The sequence below is a fragment of the Podarcis pityusensis genome (assembly GCF_964106645.2).
Source record: "Podarcis pityusensis genome assembly, chromosome: 8".
NCBI classification, from domain to species: Eukaryota; Metazoa; Chordata; class Lepidosauria; order Squamata; family Lacertidae; genus Podarcis; species Podarcis pityusensis.
In genome coordinates, this window is record NC_138033.1 from 24,125,911 (window position 1) to 24,143,196 (window position 17,286).

Sequence of the window (17,286 nt, forward strand, 5' to 3'; positions counted from 1 at the left end):
ACGCCGCCCCCCTTTCCGAGAGCGAGAGAGACCTCCCCCAGTGGAAGAGGGGGTGGGGTGGAATGGAATGGGGCTTAGGAAGGGCGGCGGGGGTGGGGAAAGAGAGACAGACAAACCCACGCCGGATCTCACCCACCTGCCTGGCTGGGGACACCGCCGTGCGCGCAAATCAGGGCGCAGAGGAGCGCCGCCCGCAGGTGCCAGGCGCGGGCCGCAGCAGGAGGCATGTCTGGGTCCTCTCCGGAGCAAGCAGCAGCGCCAGCAGCGAGCGCCCAGCTCAGAGTGGCGCTTGTTTTTCACTTTGGGAACAATGATCGCCTGTAAAGTGATCGGGGCTCCCGGGGACGCAACCGAGCAGCAGCAGGAGGAGGAGGAGGCGAGTCAGCGAGCAGAGGCGCGCGCGGGCGGGGACCGGGGGAGGAATTCAAGGGGGTGGGGCAGGCAGGTGCGCCGGCGGGGCTCTAGCAGCTCCGCCCCCCCCCGGAGAGGGGCGGGTCCTCGCCTCCCTCGCACGCCGCGGCGCGCGTCCGTTTCTTATGCTGAGGAGCCGCCGTGCGTAAGCGGAACCCAAAGAACCTTCGCCAAAACAAAGAGCTCACCCGCTTAATTTGAGCTGCTGCAATTAAGAAGCAGGCTCCATCCTGGAAGTTTTATACGGTGATGATGAATAAAAAGGTGTCCGTGCGCGCGTGCAGTGTGTTTTTCTCCCGCACCCACTCTGCACATGATCATAGGCCTGCCTTGCAGGTTTTGCTACCTGCAGTAATTAGGGGAAATGTCATTATATTTTTTGTCCTGCCTTTTAAACCCAAAGAGTGCTACAGAAAAGCATTCGTGAGATACACACATCGATGCAAAGGTGATAAAAGCAACAATGTAAATAAAATAAGAATAGTGAAAGTTAAAATTACTGTATAAAAATCAGAAAGGATCCAGTGGCTGGCTTCCGGAAGTAATCTTGGCATGTAAGTGGTATATATTAATTAATAACGCTGTGGGTTTTGCATCACCCATCTTCATATTATTATTATATTTATATGCTGCTTGATGCCAAAATAGGCTTCTATGCAATTCACAAAGCATAAGAATAAAATTTCATGATACTGAAATATAAAAATCCATACTGGAGATATGCAGTAAAGCAGTATCATAAAACACTGAAATATAGACACCCATAATTAAAGTATGAAATAAATCAATCCAACTGAAACAACACAGCAATTAAAACAAGACACTGAGTGATCAGGGGAATGACTGTGTCAATAGAGATGCCTTCAAAAGCCAGTACAGATGAGGCTATAACACTGGTGCCACACTGTAAACATATAAATGTTTTTAAAAAGAACCTCCATGTCACCAGAAGCATCTGGTCAGGCCTCCAGAAACAACTGTGCATGTAGTCGCACCGTGGACTGTAGCTGTAGGTGGAACTATGAGCAGGGTCTCCTCCATAGATCTTACAGCATGGGTCAGCCAGAAGGAAGGAATGCAATCCTTCAAGTACTTGGGGCCAAAGCAGTATAGAGCATGGGTAGGCAAACTAAGGCCTGGGGGCTGGATCCGGCCCAATTGCCTTCTAAATCCGGCCCGCGGACCGTCTGGGAATCAGCGTGTTTTTACATGAGTAGAATGTGTGCTTTTATTTAAAATGCATCTCAGGGTTATTTGTGGGGCATAGGAATTCGTTCATTTTTTACCCCAGAATATAGTCCGGCAACCCACAAGGTCTGAGGGACAGTGGACCAGCCCCCTGCTGAAAAAGTTTGCTGACCCCTGGTCAGCTTTATAGACCAAAGCCAGCACTTTAAATCAGCCTCTGTAGCAAACAGGCAGCCACTGCAGATCTTTAAGGACAGGTGTCACATTATCTTCCACCACACCTGAGGACAGCAGGCCAGTTAAGGGCAGGGGTGGGAAACCTTTTTCAGCTGGAGGGCCACACTTCCACCTGAACAACCTTCCAGGGGCTACATGCCAGTTGCACAAGCAGACTGAAAAACTACCTTTTTGTGCCATAGGCTAGTTTCTACACCCTCCTGCCTGCACCTCTCTGTCCTCCATCTGGACAAGTAAGAGGCACTATCAGAGTTCAAGGACCCTTTTCAGCTAGGGAAAAATGCTTGGTGTGGGAACCTGTGTCAGATAGCTTTTGAAAGAGATAGTCTCCCATCCAAGTTAACCAGGCCCGACCCTGCTTAACTTCCGAGATCGGACGGGATTGGGTGCATTCAGGGTGGTGTGGCTGTAGGCTTGAAAGGGATAGTCAAATTTTCCATTGATGCCCATTGTCCCCTGTCAAGACCCAGGGCACAAAGAGCCTAGGGATTTGATCCATTCAACTTACTCAGTTTTATTTAGGAGAATGCCATGCGTTGTGTGCAATCACAATAAGTAAACACATACAACTGCCTGAAGAAATAAACTCTCTCTTCTAATCATGCATGCTGGCCTATAAGCATTTCCTGGCAACTTTAACACACATACCTGCAAAGTGAATGCATAAAATAGCACCAGACAAATGCTTAAATTGGGAAAACCTGTAAGAATGCAAGTTGAGAATAACATTAGCTAAAATCGCCCCCTAGTGGATTACTAGGACAAAGTCAGCAGGCAAGTTAGTACATACAGTATTGTGTACTGGCCTACCTTACAGAGTTCTTGTCTGGTGTGAGAAGTGCTTTGAGCAATTGGGAAAAGAGCCACGGATGAAGTTTTAGCCCAGATCCAACTCACAGGCAAGTAGTAATGCACACCCAATCAGCCTACCCCAACCTGGTAGTTCAAAACAGCTGGAGGACAAAGGCTGGAGGAGGCACTAACAGGAATGCTGGAGAATGGCCATTGAAGTAGATAAAGTTTCCTTCTGCATGACCATGAGAGGCACACACTGAATTTCTGAATGGTCCCTGGATGCATGAAAGCCGGAGCTGGTGGAATAAACCCTGTTCTTTGAAACTATTCTATTCAGTTGCAGAAAATTCCATGCTATGAAGATTGCTCATAGATGGTTCCTCACACCTGTGCAAACAGCACATATTCAAAACTCAAGGAGTAAGTCCTCTTGGAGGCACTGAGGAGCCATAGGGAATTATTGGCACATATAGTGGAGGGGCCTGTGGGCACATACTTTCTGGACTCCAGGTATGGGGGCGGGAATTAGCAACATTATTGGAAACTTAGTCCAGCCAGATCCAACTCTGTGCCACATCTCTATGCCTGGAGAGCTGCTCTGCAAAATTCACTTAAGTACAAATTTCAAAGGACGGCTGTGTTTTGGTCGTCATATTTGGTTGTCGTATTGTTTTGGAAAGTACAGATGAGATAGGTTTGCCATTTAAATGACTGAATGCCCCCCACACCTAGTATTCTCTTGCTGTGGCCTGTTGGATCGTCTCAGCCTGCCTTTGGTTGGCCTGCTATATCCAAAACATTTCGCAGGGGAGCCATAAATCACTCAAGAGACCGTTACTATGGCAACACAACTTCCAGAATTGGGGAAGCACTTTTGAAAATCCAGGCCAAAATAATGCTTGGGAGGAGTGTGTGTGCAAGTGTTGAGTTTTCTGGAGATTTTATTTGTTTTATAGTTCTGGGTTAAGGGGAGCAGGGTTTTAACTCTCCTATTAAAATATTATTTCAACACATAAAGAAATAAATGACAGCAGAGTTGTTTTCCAGTTATCTCCAGAAGTGTGTGATCAGGTGAGCTTAGGTTACCTCAGCAGTGGGAAACCTTTCCTCAGGCCTTCTGGGTAACCTCCCAAGGGGCCTGTGGCAGTGGTGGGCGGGGCCAGAAGCAAAAGTGGGCGGGGAGATGGGCGTCAATTCTACATATGCACAGTAGCCTAGTTTCTACCATACACCCCTCTCTTTCCCCCATCCAGGCAAGGAAGAGGTATTATCAGAATTCAAAGACCAGTTAAGCAAACACACCAAGAAGAGCAGATGAGGGTATGGCTTGGAAGAGGGGCCTAGAGAGACCTCCGAGAACCATATAAGCTGGGAAGGACCATGGTTCAGTGCCCTGCATACATAAAGTCTGTGGTTCGACCCCCAGCAACCTCCTTATCGGGGAAGAAAGAGAGAGAAGGAAAATCAATTTTTAAAAAATAAAAAAATCAAGACCAGGTCTCTCCATAGTTTTCATTTTAGTAATAAGTTGTGACAAATCTATTTCTGAAATTCTAGACTTGAAAGAGAAGTTGCTGAATTACAACTTATTACTAAACTGAAAACTATGGAGAGACCTGGTCTGAACAGAGATATTGGATTCTTGTCTCATTACATATGTTAAAGCTATTTTTGGTCATCTGCATACTATCCTTTGCTTTTTCCTGTAGGACTAGTTGCAGTCTTTCACAGTCATCAACAGGTTTACGACACCCATTGAGTCAATTACCCATCTCCTTCTACCCTTCTGAGAAAAACTCCACCCCACCCTCCCACTTTACATAAGGATCTGGTGACTTCTGTTTCAGTGTATCTGAAGAAGTGTGCATGCACACAAAAGCTTATACCCAGAACAAAATTAGATGGTCTCTAAGGTGCTACTGGGCAATTCCTTAATTTTTTTATTTATTTTGACTGCGTCAGACCAACTCGGCTACCTACCTGAAAGGAAAATCAAGTAGGGGTGGTACAAGAAATATTTCTGTGCTTAACACCCTGGAGAGCCACTACCAGCCAGTGTAGACCAAGGGTGGGGAATCTTTTTTTGGCTTCACAGACAAGATCCTTATCCAGATCAGCCTGAAGGGCCAAAATTGGCAGCTACCTGTCAAAATCCCTTAGGGAATGAAGCTGAGAAAGATTTCTCTGCTTGTGGCTCTCCTGCCCTGGAGGAGGAAGAGAAGAAAGCATGTGTTTTAAAAATACAGGCTTTCTTCTCTTGTTTACACCAGGAGCAGGAGCGGTAGCTGCGGGGGTGGGGGGGCGGGGAGAAAGAGGAGAAAGAATTATTCCCTTTATCTCTCCCTTCCCCTGGTGGTATATAAGCAGACTGGGTGAGAGAAGCAGTTCCATCAAACCACTTCCTTCTCCTTGTGCAAAGTGTGCACCTACCGCACCATCAGCTTCCAATGGGTAGTTGAAAGCACACTTTGTTCCAGGGTAAAGGATCCTTTGGGAGCCCAGCTCCTGGTGGTTCCATTGCAGGCCCTGCTTTACCCTTCATCATCTCACATCTGATATCAAATGGGGTGGCCTGGAGGGCTGCGAAGGTTGCCAACCCCTGGCATAGACAATACTTAGCTAGTCCAGCTTGGCATAAAGCCACTTCCCATGATTCCTGTGGTGTGTGGGAACCAGAGAAAGGACTATATCTCAGTGGCAGAGCATCTGATTTGAATGCAGAAAGTCACCGGTTCAATCCCTGGCATCTCCAGCGAGGGCTGGAAAAAACTTCTATCCAAAACTCTGGAGAGATGTTGCCAGTCAGTGTGGATAATGCTGAGATAGATGGACCAATAGCCTGACTTGGTACAAGGCAGCTTCTTAGGTTCACATGTCACAGGGTGGATCTGAAGTGGCCATCAAGCATGAGTACATATAGGCCCCAACTGCAAAGAGGGAATTCACTGAAGTAACATTTAAGCACATTCAGATACCTGCATTTATTATTTGGTTGTTCTGCAGTAACACCCCTCCTGTAAGGGCAATGGTAGCTCTGGGATAGAGCATCTGCCTTGCATGCAGAACGTCCCAAGCCCCAGCACCTCCAAGCAGGGCCTGCCAGAAACCCTAGAGAGCTCAGTCAGTGTAGACAATATTGAGCGAGATGGACCAATGGTCTGATTCAGTATAAGGCAGCGTCCTATTTTCCCTGGGTTAATAACAGGTTACTTGTGGCACAGCTGGCACTGCCTTGAAGTTGCTCCCTGGGGGCCTTTTCCCAGTGCTGCATTGGCAGCTTTTGTTTTGATTGCATGGGTATTTCCATGCATGATCTGACAAATGGGGGGGGGGAGGAGGAAAGTGTGCTGGCATGGAAGTGGATGCACCAACTAGGGCAGCCTTTTCCAACTTTGCACCCTCCAGCTGGGGCTGACGGGAGCTGTTGTTCCAAAGCACCAGGTTGGCAAAGGCTGGATGATGCAGGGCTGTTTGTGTTGATTCAGTATCTTTTATCTATATTGTAGTGTTATTTATTAAACTTGTTTGTAGCTTGTCACCTAACGGGTCTCCAAAAGACTTGCATGGAAGAACATACACATATAGTATATAATATGTGATGTATTATAAAATCCAAAGGAAAGGGAAAAGAGATAATATAAGTATCAACATGCCATGCAGAAAAAGAGCAGAATTCAATGGAGATCCAGATGGATTGTTACAGGGGCTTAAGGTATTTCACTAGGAAGGCTGCCACATGCAGTTCAGTGGTTCACCACGTAGGGGTGCTGCACACCAATCCATCAGCTCCTAATATGGTCCGGCAAATCTCAGGCTCATCACCTGATCAGTCCAAGTTGCCACTCAACTTCTTTATTTTTCTGTATTATGATGACATCTACACCACAGCTTCCCTCCAAGGAGCTTGAGGTGGCATGTATGGCTCTCTCCCAGTTTTATCATCCCAACAGTCCTGCCAGGTAGGTTAGGCTGAGAGATGGTGGCTGGCCCAAGGTGAGCTTCATGGCTGAGTGGGGTTGGGAACCCTGGTCTCCCAGGTCCTAGTCCGCCATTCTAACCATTACACCACAATGGCTCTCTTCAGAATCTGGTGATTCCTTCCCTTCTACTCAGTCCCCACCCCAGCATAAAATATAGCTGAATGAGTTAACAAGCGTTATCTGGTCCTACCTCCTGCAATTCAGGAATCACAGCTAAAGAATCCGGGACCGATGAGCATCCAACCTGTATTACAAAAAACCTGCAAGGAAGGAGAGTCCACCACCTTCTGAGGATGGGAATCTCCTGAGCAGATTATCATGGCTCACAATGGAAGATTCAGCAACTGAGTCAGGACGCTAGAAATGGGAGGAGCAACTTTGTGGGAATCACCATAATGAACATGTAAAGCAAATGAACTGGAGCATTCATGCTGTAAACAAATAAGGTCCAGCGCTGAGGGCCTTCTGGCGGTTCCCTCACTGTGAGAAGCCAAGTTACAGGGAACCAGGCAGAGGGCCTTCTCGGTAGTGGCACCCGCCCTGTGGAACAGCCTCCCACCAGATGTCAAAGAGAAGAACAACTATCAGACTTTTAGAAGACATCTGAAGGCAGCCCTGTTTAGGGAAGCTTTTAATGTTTAACAGACCACTGTATTTTAATACTTTGTTGGAAGCCGCCCAGAGTGGCTGGGGAAACCCAGCCAGATGGGCAGGGTATAAATATTATTATTATTATTATTATTATTATTATTATTATTATTTATTTCTGCTTCAGCTAAGTAAAACCTGCAGGAGAAATTTCATTTCCAAGTTTAACCTCTGAGCTCCAAATGTATGGAAAACCAGCATGTCCTTTCTTATTTAGACTGGCTACAGGTGTCCTGCTTGAACAAATGCCTGTTTGGAAACAGGATCCCCCCCCTCAAAACAGCTGCATATTCCCGCGTTGCAGGGGGCTGGACTAGATAGTCCACAGGGTCCCAACTCTACAATTCTATGATCTCCAGGTAGGGTTGGGCGTGAACCCTGCCCCCAACCCTGCAGTTGCTGCCAGTTAGTGCCAACAGCCCTGAGCTGAAAAGGGCAGGCAGTCTGGCTGAGTATAAGACAGCTTCCTGCATTGCTAGCAATGCTTCTGGGTTGGAATGGGGGAGCTACCTGGCTTCTGGAGACTGCAGCAGCAGCTGAGTTGGTAGGCCTAATGAGTGGGTTGTTACTGCTGGGTTAGGAATCGGTGTGAGAGCCAAAACAGCAAGGAGGGATGCTGTGACAGGGTCCCCACTCCCTCGCTTGGTGATGTTCATCCCCGGGAAAGGAAAAATCCACTGCTGCAGTGGCAGCAACAACAACAATGCCACCACAGTGATGCTTCCCCGCTGCCAACTCTGCTCTGACAGCTCATCAGAGGTGGGGAAAGGAAGGCGGTGCGTAGAATCCTAATCAAAGGCGGCAGCTGACTGGGCCCTGGAGAATGAGCCACGTCTAATTTTGCTTTGCAGTCTGACTCAAGGAGAAGAGGCGGGGGAGAGAGCGGGTGGTCTGTGGGAGGCCGGGCATGGGGTGAGCGTGACCTAAGGGGGTTTCCATTCAAGCTAAGCCCCTCTGTGGAGTGTGCTTTGAAACACCAGGGCTCAGCACTGAGAAGACGGGCTGTCGTGAATTATAAAAGGTGTCCCTCTGAGCTTGTGCTGATGAACACTGCCACACATCTGGGATGGGGGAGAAGGGATCCATGTGGCGGTAAGTCACCAGGGAGAGTCTTTCAGGCAGACACGTGCCTTCTTCTAAGCAAAGCACCACAGCTGAGTGGCCAGCAGTTTGTCAAGGAAAGGATGGGTGAAAGAACAACTCAGTGAAGGTCCCAACCGCTGCAGCAATCCTTGCTTCACCCAGCAGGGGGTGCCCTATGGAACAAGGGAAGAGCACCCACACTGTACCCTGAAAACACACCCAACACACATTTAAAACTGTAGTTTAGTAAAGGTGCTGGGAACTGTAGTGCTATGCGGGTGGTAAACTAAAGTTCCCAGAGGGTACTTTCGGGAAGCCACGTGCTCTAAATGTATGGTGTAGGTGTGATGAGAGAGATCCCTTCTCAGATGTTTAAGAAATTGTGGAAGTGGTGTAATAGGGATTGCGTACTCTGACCTTCATGGGTTCATCAGTAAGTTTTGGGCAAAACCCTTCATGCTTAGAACTGGGCATGCATAGAACTCTACAGGCATATCTGTCTTCAAGGAGCTACAAGATGGCCTCTGGCATCTCCAGTTAAAAGACCCCTGGTACCACAGGATGGGAAAGAACTCCTGCCTGGAGAATTGCTGCCGGTCAGAGTAAACTATGCAACCAGGCAACATGGAAAGTTGGACCTGCTTCAAGGGAGCTTCCTATCGCTGCATCCACAGTGTGCATTTAAACTACATTTATACGACTTCAACAGCGGTCGCTTCCTCTCAAAGAATAACGGGAACTTGAGTTTACTCCCTCACAGAACTACAATTCCCAGCACCCTTAACAAACTATAACTCCCAGGATTCTTTGGGGGAAGCCATGTGCTTTAAATGTAAGGTGTGGCTGTCACACAAGTTGTTCCTAATGCTGGTTCAATCCAGCTAGGTAGGGGAGGGAATTCCTAAGCACTGCATTCCACACCTTTGTCCATTGTGTGGACTGTAGAGCCTGGTCTCAACCTGAATTTTTCTTTACAGTTGTATATAAATTTGGGGTGCTGGGGTTTTTGTTTTTTAAGAAATCTGAGCAACCTGTGCAATCCAAAGGACTCATCTCTCTTTATCTTTCCTGGCATGGAGGTGAGCAGCTCCACAACTGCTAAGAATTCAACAGATGCTGCTTTGAAGGTGCACTTCACCTGCTGAATGCCTACCTGTTTTGCAAGCTGCTAATGGCACAGGAACCCTGGCAAATGAGGGGGAAAGGCAATGTCCCTAGCATGTGTGATAGATGCTAGAACGGTGCTCTCTGGGTCTACCGGGTTTGGGGAGAGAGGGGACAATTAAAATGCCTACAGAATGCCTACAGAAGTTGCAGTGTTCAAAGACGACAGTATTGATTCCTTTTTGCTGCAGTTCTGAGTGAAACATTTGTGCGTCTGAGGGGATGAATTGTAAACCTAGCAGTGCAAAACCTTTGGAGACCACAACACCCTCCTGCGCTGTGTAGCTGACACCTCATCCTGCGCCGAGGGATCGCAGCGTAAACACTCTGCAGCTTCTCTGCATAGGTGCCTGGAATATTAATAATCACTTTAATGGGTTTCCTCCTCTCCCCCCCCCCGTCACTCGCACACTTTCTTTTTACTCCTTGTTTTATGAGCTCTGGAAATTACCACGGCTAATGACGACTCCCTCAAGGATGGAAGCCTTTCAAGGCTAATGGCAAGAAGGTTCCTTGAGAAGCAGAGGACCTGTCTCTGGGTACACACACAATTGTGAGCATTCGTGAGCGGACACATGCATCAGCATCTTTCGACCTGGGGGGTCGCCTGCAAGAATCAAGGAGAGCAGGACAGGAGGCAGGGGTGGTGGAGAAGGGCTCCCTCGCTTTGCTGAAGCTCAGAAAATAACCCACTGTGGAATCTGGTAAGAACTGTTTGCTCATGGAACCATCTCCTTCCTTGGAGGTTTTTAAGCAGAGGTTGGATGGGCATCTGTCAGGGATGCTTTAGCTGAGATTCCTGCATTGCAGGGGGTTGGACTAGATGACCCTCAGAGTCCCCTCCAACTATACAATTCTATGCTGATCAGAAGGTCGGCGGTTTGAATCCCAGTGACAGGGTGAGCTCCCGTTGCTCGGTCCCTGCTCCTGCCAACCTAGCAGTTCAAAAGCACGTCAAAGCGCAAGTAGATAAATAGGTACCACTCTGGCGGGAAGGTAAACGGCATTTCTGTGCGCTGCTCTGGTTCACCAGAAACAGCTTAGTCATGCTGGCCACATGACCCAGAAGCTGTATACCGGCTCCCTTGGCCAATAAAGCAAGATGAGCGCCGCAACCCCAGAGTCAGTCACGACTGGACCTAATGGTTAGGGGTCCCTTTACCTTTACCTATGACCTGCTACAAATACTCAGAAAAGATCCACACTATATAGTATCAGAATTGTAGGATTGGAATGACCTCGAGGGTCATTAGTCCAACCCGCTGCAATGAAGGAATGACAGCTAATTTTTGGTAAAGCCATGTGCTTTAAATGGATATGGATGGGACCTGAGTGTGGAGGCTCCTGTTCAAGGTGCCAGCCAGCAAGCCATGCCCTTTCCCTGAGCTTTCCATTCCACCACCCGAGGCAAACAGCATTCTGTGGTTGCCAAGCATGCTCGGTCCTCATTGGGCTGCTTGCACTTCCATAAACCTTTCCCTGAGCCAGCCAACATTTTCCTCTCATGTCTGGATGGTGCTGCTTTGGCTATGCGAAGGACCAACACTACACAAGCCCAACATTGCAAGAGAGAGGGTTTTCTCCCCCATAGTACACACGTCATAACTGGTCTGAGGACAGAGCTCACACAGAAGCAAATCTGAACAAGGGGAAAGGTCAGATGCTCAGTGACAGAATATCTTCTTGGCATGCAGAAGGTCCCAGGCTCAACTCCCAGCATCTGCAGGAGCAGAAGTCTTATATCCTGGAGAGCCTTTGCCACTCAGTGTAAACCAGATGCTGGGGACTTTGGGGGGATGGAGGGCAGGATCCTTCTCTAGCCCCACTCCCATAGGACAACTGACAGGGGGTGGGACAATGTACCTGCCAAACACCTAATGTCATCATGATGTCAGGTGGGTTGCCCCTTTTATCTGTCGAAACCTGTTTTGCAGCACTTCCCAAGTGCCAGCTGGCTGTCAGGTGTTTGGGAGCTGCAGTGTCAAGGGGCTTTGGTGCTCCAATAGCACAAAGCATTCCCATTGAAACCGCTTCTAAAATGGAGCCTTTTCATCCCCATCAGCTGATGAGCAGGGGGACCACGCTTTGCTCCAGCAAAGGAACAATCAGGGGCTGGGTTTAAGCTCCCAACTGCTGCTTTCTAGCTGCACTGGGCTTAGGTGAAACGGCCTTAGAATCATAGAATCATGGCACAAAAATGGAAGCAAGAAGAACTACCGATGAAAGAAGAATGGAGGATGAAACTGATGGACTATGCAGAATTAGATAAATTAACAGGAAGGATTTGAAACCTGCGAGACCAGAGATTCTTAGAAGACTGGAGTAAATATATGAACTATTTGAAAAGTAATAGTAATGAACAGATTACGCTAGTAGGATTGCACAAAGTTTTGTAAGGAGGACTATGTGAAATATTACAAGAAAGATTATGAGAAGAATTATTAGTTAATGATAATTAAGAGTAATAGAGAAATTAAGAAATGCAGAATATGTGATAAAGAACGGAAAATCATCAGAGGTGTTGATGGAAGTCAAAAATACTGTATAAGATAAGAGTTTATGTTATATGAATGTTGGAACTGATATGTTAAAAAACTAAGATAGATAGATAGATAAAATAGAATAGAATCATAGAATCCCAGAGTTAGGGACACAAGGATCATCTTATTCAGCCCCCTGCAATGCAGGGATCTTTTGCCGAACCTGGGGATCGAACCCACAACCCTGAGATTAAGAGTCTCATGCTCAGCCAACTGAGCTATCCCTCCGGTTGTAGGCCAATTGTGGAGGCTGGGTGGGCAGTTTTGACCTTGGATCAAGAAGCAGGTCCTGAGCACCCAGATAGCCTAGTCTGCTGCCACATGCCAAGCTGTTGCTCCAGAGTAAAGATGGGGAGCCTGCAACCTTCCCCATGTTGTTGGACATCATCTCCCATCAGCAGGGCCATTGGCAAGGGATGATGGGGAGCTGTACTCCATCCCAACCTGAAAGGTCATTCAGGTAGACCCTCAGGTGGTGCAATGGGTCGGTGCATCTGTCTGTTAACCAGAAGGCTGTTGCCAGGATTCCTGCATTGCAGAGGGTTGGGCTAGGTGACCCACGGGGTCCCTTCCAACTTACAGGTCTGTGATTCAGGAGGCCATGACTAGAAGCAATGGCTAGAGGCAAGCAGCTTTCACTGGAACTTTATCCTAACAATACGAGATGTTCCACAGAAGGACTGGCTGCCCTTGGAGGTAGTGTACTCTCCTTCACTGGAGGGATTTAGTCCAAGGCTGGGACGCCATCTGCCATGGATGCTGTTTCCTTCAGCGGTTGCCAAGCACCTGAGGCCATTCGTCAGTGAGTGATATGGACACCACCTTCTCTGGTCAGTTTTCTTTCCGCTTTCCCAGATCACCCACCCTGCGCCCCAAGAGACCAGAGAGAAAGTGTTGCATGCACACACTTCACTTCCCCAAGGGCCAAATCCCGTGGAATTAATCTGAGCCATCAAATGTGCATGAAGCTGAGCGAGGAAGTGGGAAAGCGTGGCTCCTTCCAATGTCCTCCTTCAGCTCTATGTGATTTTCAAGGATGAAAAAGGTCCCCATCCTCACCACTTCATAACCAAGGGGGCAGTGTGTGTGTGTATGTGTAAGAGACTTTGTAGGTGCCAAGGGAAGACTTCAAGAGTGCCATAGCATTCATAGGTGCTACATGGGTGGCTCCTGCTGTGGTTGTATCCTGCACTGCAGATCCTGCACTGAGCAGATAGTCATACTAGATGACCTCTGAGGCACCTTCCAACTCTTATGATTATGGGACTATATCACTAAATATTATACAGTGAGCCATCTCTGTGCAGTGATTCACTGGGCAGTGGGAGCATGGCCAGAACTGGCAAATTTACTTTGGAGATTACCTTTGAGGCATCTTTTGCATCCCCCGCAAATCAATGAGTCAATGACAGGGACACATGTGGCTTCTAGGGCACCTACGCCCACATCCTTAGCCCTGCAGGACTGGCTTCTCAGGCAAGCAACACCAGCAAACCATGGTAGCCAGTGAAAGATGGGGTGTAGCAAGGTGGAATGGTATATACAAACCTTCTGGAAGGGCAACAGCAGGGATCATTCAGTTTGTCACTTAGGGGTTAACACAGTTGTCAGTAAATCCACTGGCTAAGCAGGTGGCAGCAGTGTTGCTTAGCAACCAAAGAGTGGCAAGATCCTCAAAGAGGCAGCATATGCTCTGTTTCGTTTTGCAGCTCAGAGGCAGCTTTCCTCTGGAAGTTTGGTTGAACTTTTCTCAACAAGGCCTTTCCCAAAAAGGCAAAGCGACTCTGCTTCTTTCTCCCCAAGTTATATATGCTGTTGTGTTCCCTTTGTTCAGTGAAGGGCTGCCAGGATTTTCTCTCTGGTCTCTGCCTGCTTTATTTAAGTGACAACAACAACAACAACAACAATAATAATAATAATTTACCCCACCCATCTGGCCGGGCCTCCCTAGCCACTCTGGGCAGCTTCCAACAGGATATTAAAAACACAATAAAACATCAAACTTAAAAACTTCCCTAAACAGGGCTGCCTTCAGGTGTCTTCTAAAAGTCAGACAGTGATTTATTTCCTTGATGTCTGATGGAAGGGCGTTCCACAGGGCAGGCACCACTACAGAGAAGGCCCTCTGCCTGGTTCCCTGTAACCTCACTTCTCACAGTGAGGGAACCACCAGAAGGCCCTCAGAGCTGGACCTCAGTGTCCGGGCTGAACAAACAGAGTATTATAATGCACACAGCTGTATACATGCTTCCACCATAGAGCATTCCTAGTTTCCACCTGACTCCCCTCATTATCATAACCCCGGGGCCATCCACTGAAGCTGAATGGTGGAAGACTCAGCACAGACCAAAGAAAGAACTTTTTCAAACAGAGTACAGTAAACATGGAACTCGCTGCCACAAGATGCTGTGAGGACCACAAACTGAGATGGCTTTAAAAGAGGATCAGACCAATCTGGGAAAGATAAAGCTACTAGCCATGGCAGCGATGTTCTTCCTCTACTGTCAGAGGCCTTGAGTCTCTTATATATAGCAGTTTCTGAAAATCACAAGTGAGGAGAGTTGCTGTTGCATTCATGCTCTGCTTACAGGCTTCCCAGGTTGGATTTTTTAGCAGGATTCAAAACTTAAATCAAACACATCACTGACAATAATTCCAGGCAGCCCCCTCTGACCCTCTCTCTGTCTCTCGCATACGCACACCAGCCTCACCACAGCTATTTCCCTCTGTTGCTATGAAACCGCACATAAGTCTCCAGGCCGATCAGACCTCGGCAAAGCAGCCTTTCGATAAACCATGCAGGACCCCAAGGTCTCAAGGGCTTACGGAGGTTGACAGACAGTCCAGCTCACGCAATCTCCTCCAGAATCAAATCAGATCAGATCAATGCCAAAACAGGCCACAAGGAAAAGCGGGGGGATTAGGCAAGCAATTAAAAGGGGAAGATGCACAGGTGAAAAACAAAGAGCCCACAGTGAAGGCAGTAGGGCTGAGAGGTTATCAGCCTGCCCATCCTTCTCAGTAGCCCACACAGCAGTTTAATTAAGCACGTAGGATTTATTGGCTGGCTGGCTGGCTGGCTGGCTGGCTGAGACTTAAAAGCCCAGCTAGATGAATCTCTATTCCAAAAGCAGCCAACTTGATGCCTATGGGTACTCTCAAACAGGGTGTGATGAAGATGGTGGTCTTCTCCTACTCTGTCCCTGCAATCTGGCATTTAGAGGTATACTGCTTCCATACATGGAGGTTCTATTTTATTATTAGTAGTAGTAAAGGCAAAGGCAAAGGACCCCTGAACAGTTAAGTCCAGCCAAAGGTGACTATGGGGTGTGGCGCTCATCTCACTTTCAGGCTGAGGGAGCCGGCGTTTGTTCACAGACAGCTTTCCGGCTCATGTGGCCAGCAGGACTCAACTGCTTCTGGTGCAATGGGACACTGAGACGTAGTAGTAGTAGTCATCAAATCAAATTGCAGTTAACAGTCCTGTTCCCCTTGAATTATTCCAGGGGTCACATAGGCTCCCTCAAAGTTATGTTTACTTGAAGAAGAAGAAGAAGAAGAAGAGGAGGAGGAGAAGGAGGAGAAGGAGGAGGAGGAGTTTGGATTTGATATCCCGCTTTATCACTACCCAAAGGAGTCTCAAAGCAGCTAACATTCTCCTTTCCCTTCCTCCCCCACAACAAACACTCTGTGAGGTGAGTGAGACTGAGAGACTTCAGAAAAGTGTGACTAGCCCAAGGTCACCCAGCAGCTGCATGTGGAGGAGAGGAGAAGCGAACCTGGTTCACCAGATTACGAATCTACTGCTCTTAACCACTACACCACACTGGCTCACTACACTGAACATTTTAGCATCAGTTTGTTACTGCAGAGAGGGGCATATTATCTACACCCCAGATGTCAACTGGTTAAATCAGGACTAAGAACCTAAGAAGAACTCTGCTGGATCAGGCCAGTGGCCCATCTAGTCCAGCATCCTGCTCTCACAGTGGCCAACCAGGTGCCTGTGGGGAAGCACACAGGCAGGAGTTGAGCCCAAGAGCCCTCTCCCTTCCTGTGGTTCCCAGCAGCTGGCATTCAGAAGCATTACTGCCTCTGACCATGGAGGCAGAGCATAGCCATCATGGCTAGCAGCTTGTGTGGTGCCTTCCAGATGTTGTTGAACTATGACTCCCATCCTTGGCCCAGTCAGCAAGGCCAACAGTTAGGGGAAATGAGAGTTATACCCCAGCAATGCATGGTAGGCACGGCATTGACTATTCCATGATTAAATAGTTATTCCTTCTGCCTTTGAGGTTGGGCGACTAGGAACACCCCATCTAAAATTTCCAGCACCTTCACATTATATTTCAGGGATGGGAAACTTGTGACCCTGCAAATGATGCTGGACTCCACTTGCTATTAGCCCATCCATCCAGCATGGCCAATGGTCAGGGGTGATGGGAGCTGCAGCCCAGAAGAGGCACAGGTTACTCATACCTGACAAAGAGCAACACTGAACACTGCTGCTGAGGTATGATTACCAGACTGTGACTGTAATCAGGACTGTGTCACCAGAACTGGGCTGCGGAGAAAAAAGGGGGTGCTATTAGCAATGATTCATGGAAAGCCAGGTTTTGCACATGTGGGTGAGGGGTGGCACAGTCTCCCCCATGTTGTCGGAGCCAAAAGCTGTTGCAATCCAGCAAGGCCCCTGTGACTGGAAGAAGCTGCTCCTAACAGACTAAGCTGAAGATCTCCTTGAGTTTCTATGTGGCGGAAGCACGATTCGAGCCGGCTTGTATGAATTGCGAGACTGAGCAACATACGAAGCTCTATCCAGTGTGCTACCTATAACTTGAGCTTTGCTTTTTTGCCATCCTGGGAACTAGCACTTTACTTTGCCTAAATGGAAACTGAACTTTGCCTTGCTGCACTTGGTCAACATGTCATCTAAGAATCAAGCTGCAGGTGCCTCAAAATTATATGGTACTGATTTCCATGGGCTGGATGGTACAACATCTGCAGGAGAAGGTAGAACATGCTTCCTTGGGAAGCAGAGGAAAATTCCCAGAACAAAGGAAACCAGCATGTCAGGGATTTCATAGTCTGGCTTTCATCCTGACAGGCTAGCATTTTCTGCATAGGAAGGGCTCCCTACCACCCCATGGGGAGAATTCAAAAGCATGGCACACACAGGTGCACCTGCTTGCTGCCTGAAGCAACACAGTCCAAAACAGTCTGTATCGCATGAATGATTC

The 17,286-nt window shown here is 48.0% G+C and overlaps 1 protein-coding gene and 1 long non-coding RNA gene across 3 annotated transcripts in view; one reads left to right on the forward strand and one right to left on the reverse strand.

Annotated features, from left to right (window-relative positions):
- CD164L2 (CD164 molecule like 2) overlaps positions 1-423 on the reverse strand; it is a 39,777-nt gene extending 39,354 nt beyond the window's left edge. Inside the window, exon 1 of one of the 2 annotated variants that reach the window (XM_081015806.1) lies at positions 137-419. In XM_081015806.1, the coding sequence (XP_080871932.1) occupies positions 137-227 (91 nt within the window). In that variant the 5' untranslated portion in view covers positions 228-419. Of the gene's footprint in view, positions 1-136 lie in introns of both variants that reach the window. The other variant, XM_081015805.1, reaches the window with a different exon arrangement.
- Positions 1-4,077, forward strand: part of LOC308482575 — a 35,907-nt gene extending 31,830 nt beyond the window's left edge. The window contains exon 3 of the long non-coding RNA XR_013989326.1: positions 3,885-4,077. This is a non-coding gene — a long non-coding RNA (uncharacterized lncRNA). The remainder of the gene's footprint in view (positions 1-3,884) is intronic.
- Positions 4,078-17,286: the final 13,209 nt, after the last annotated feature.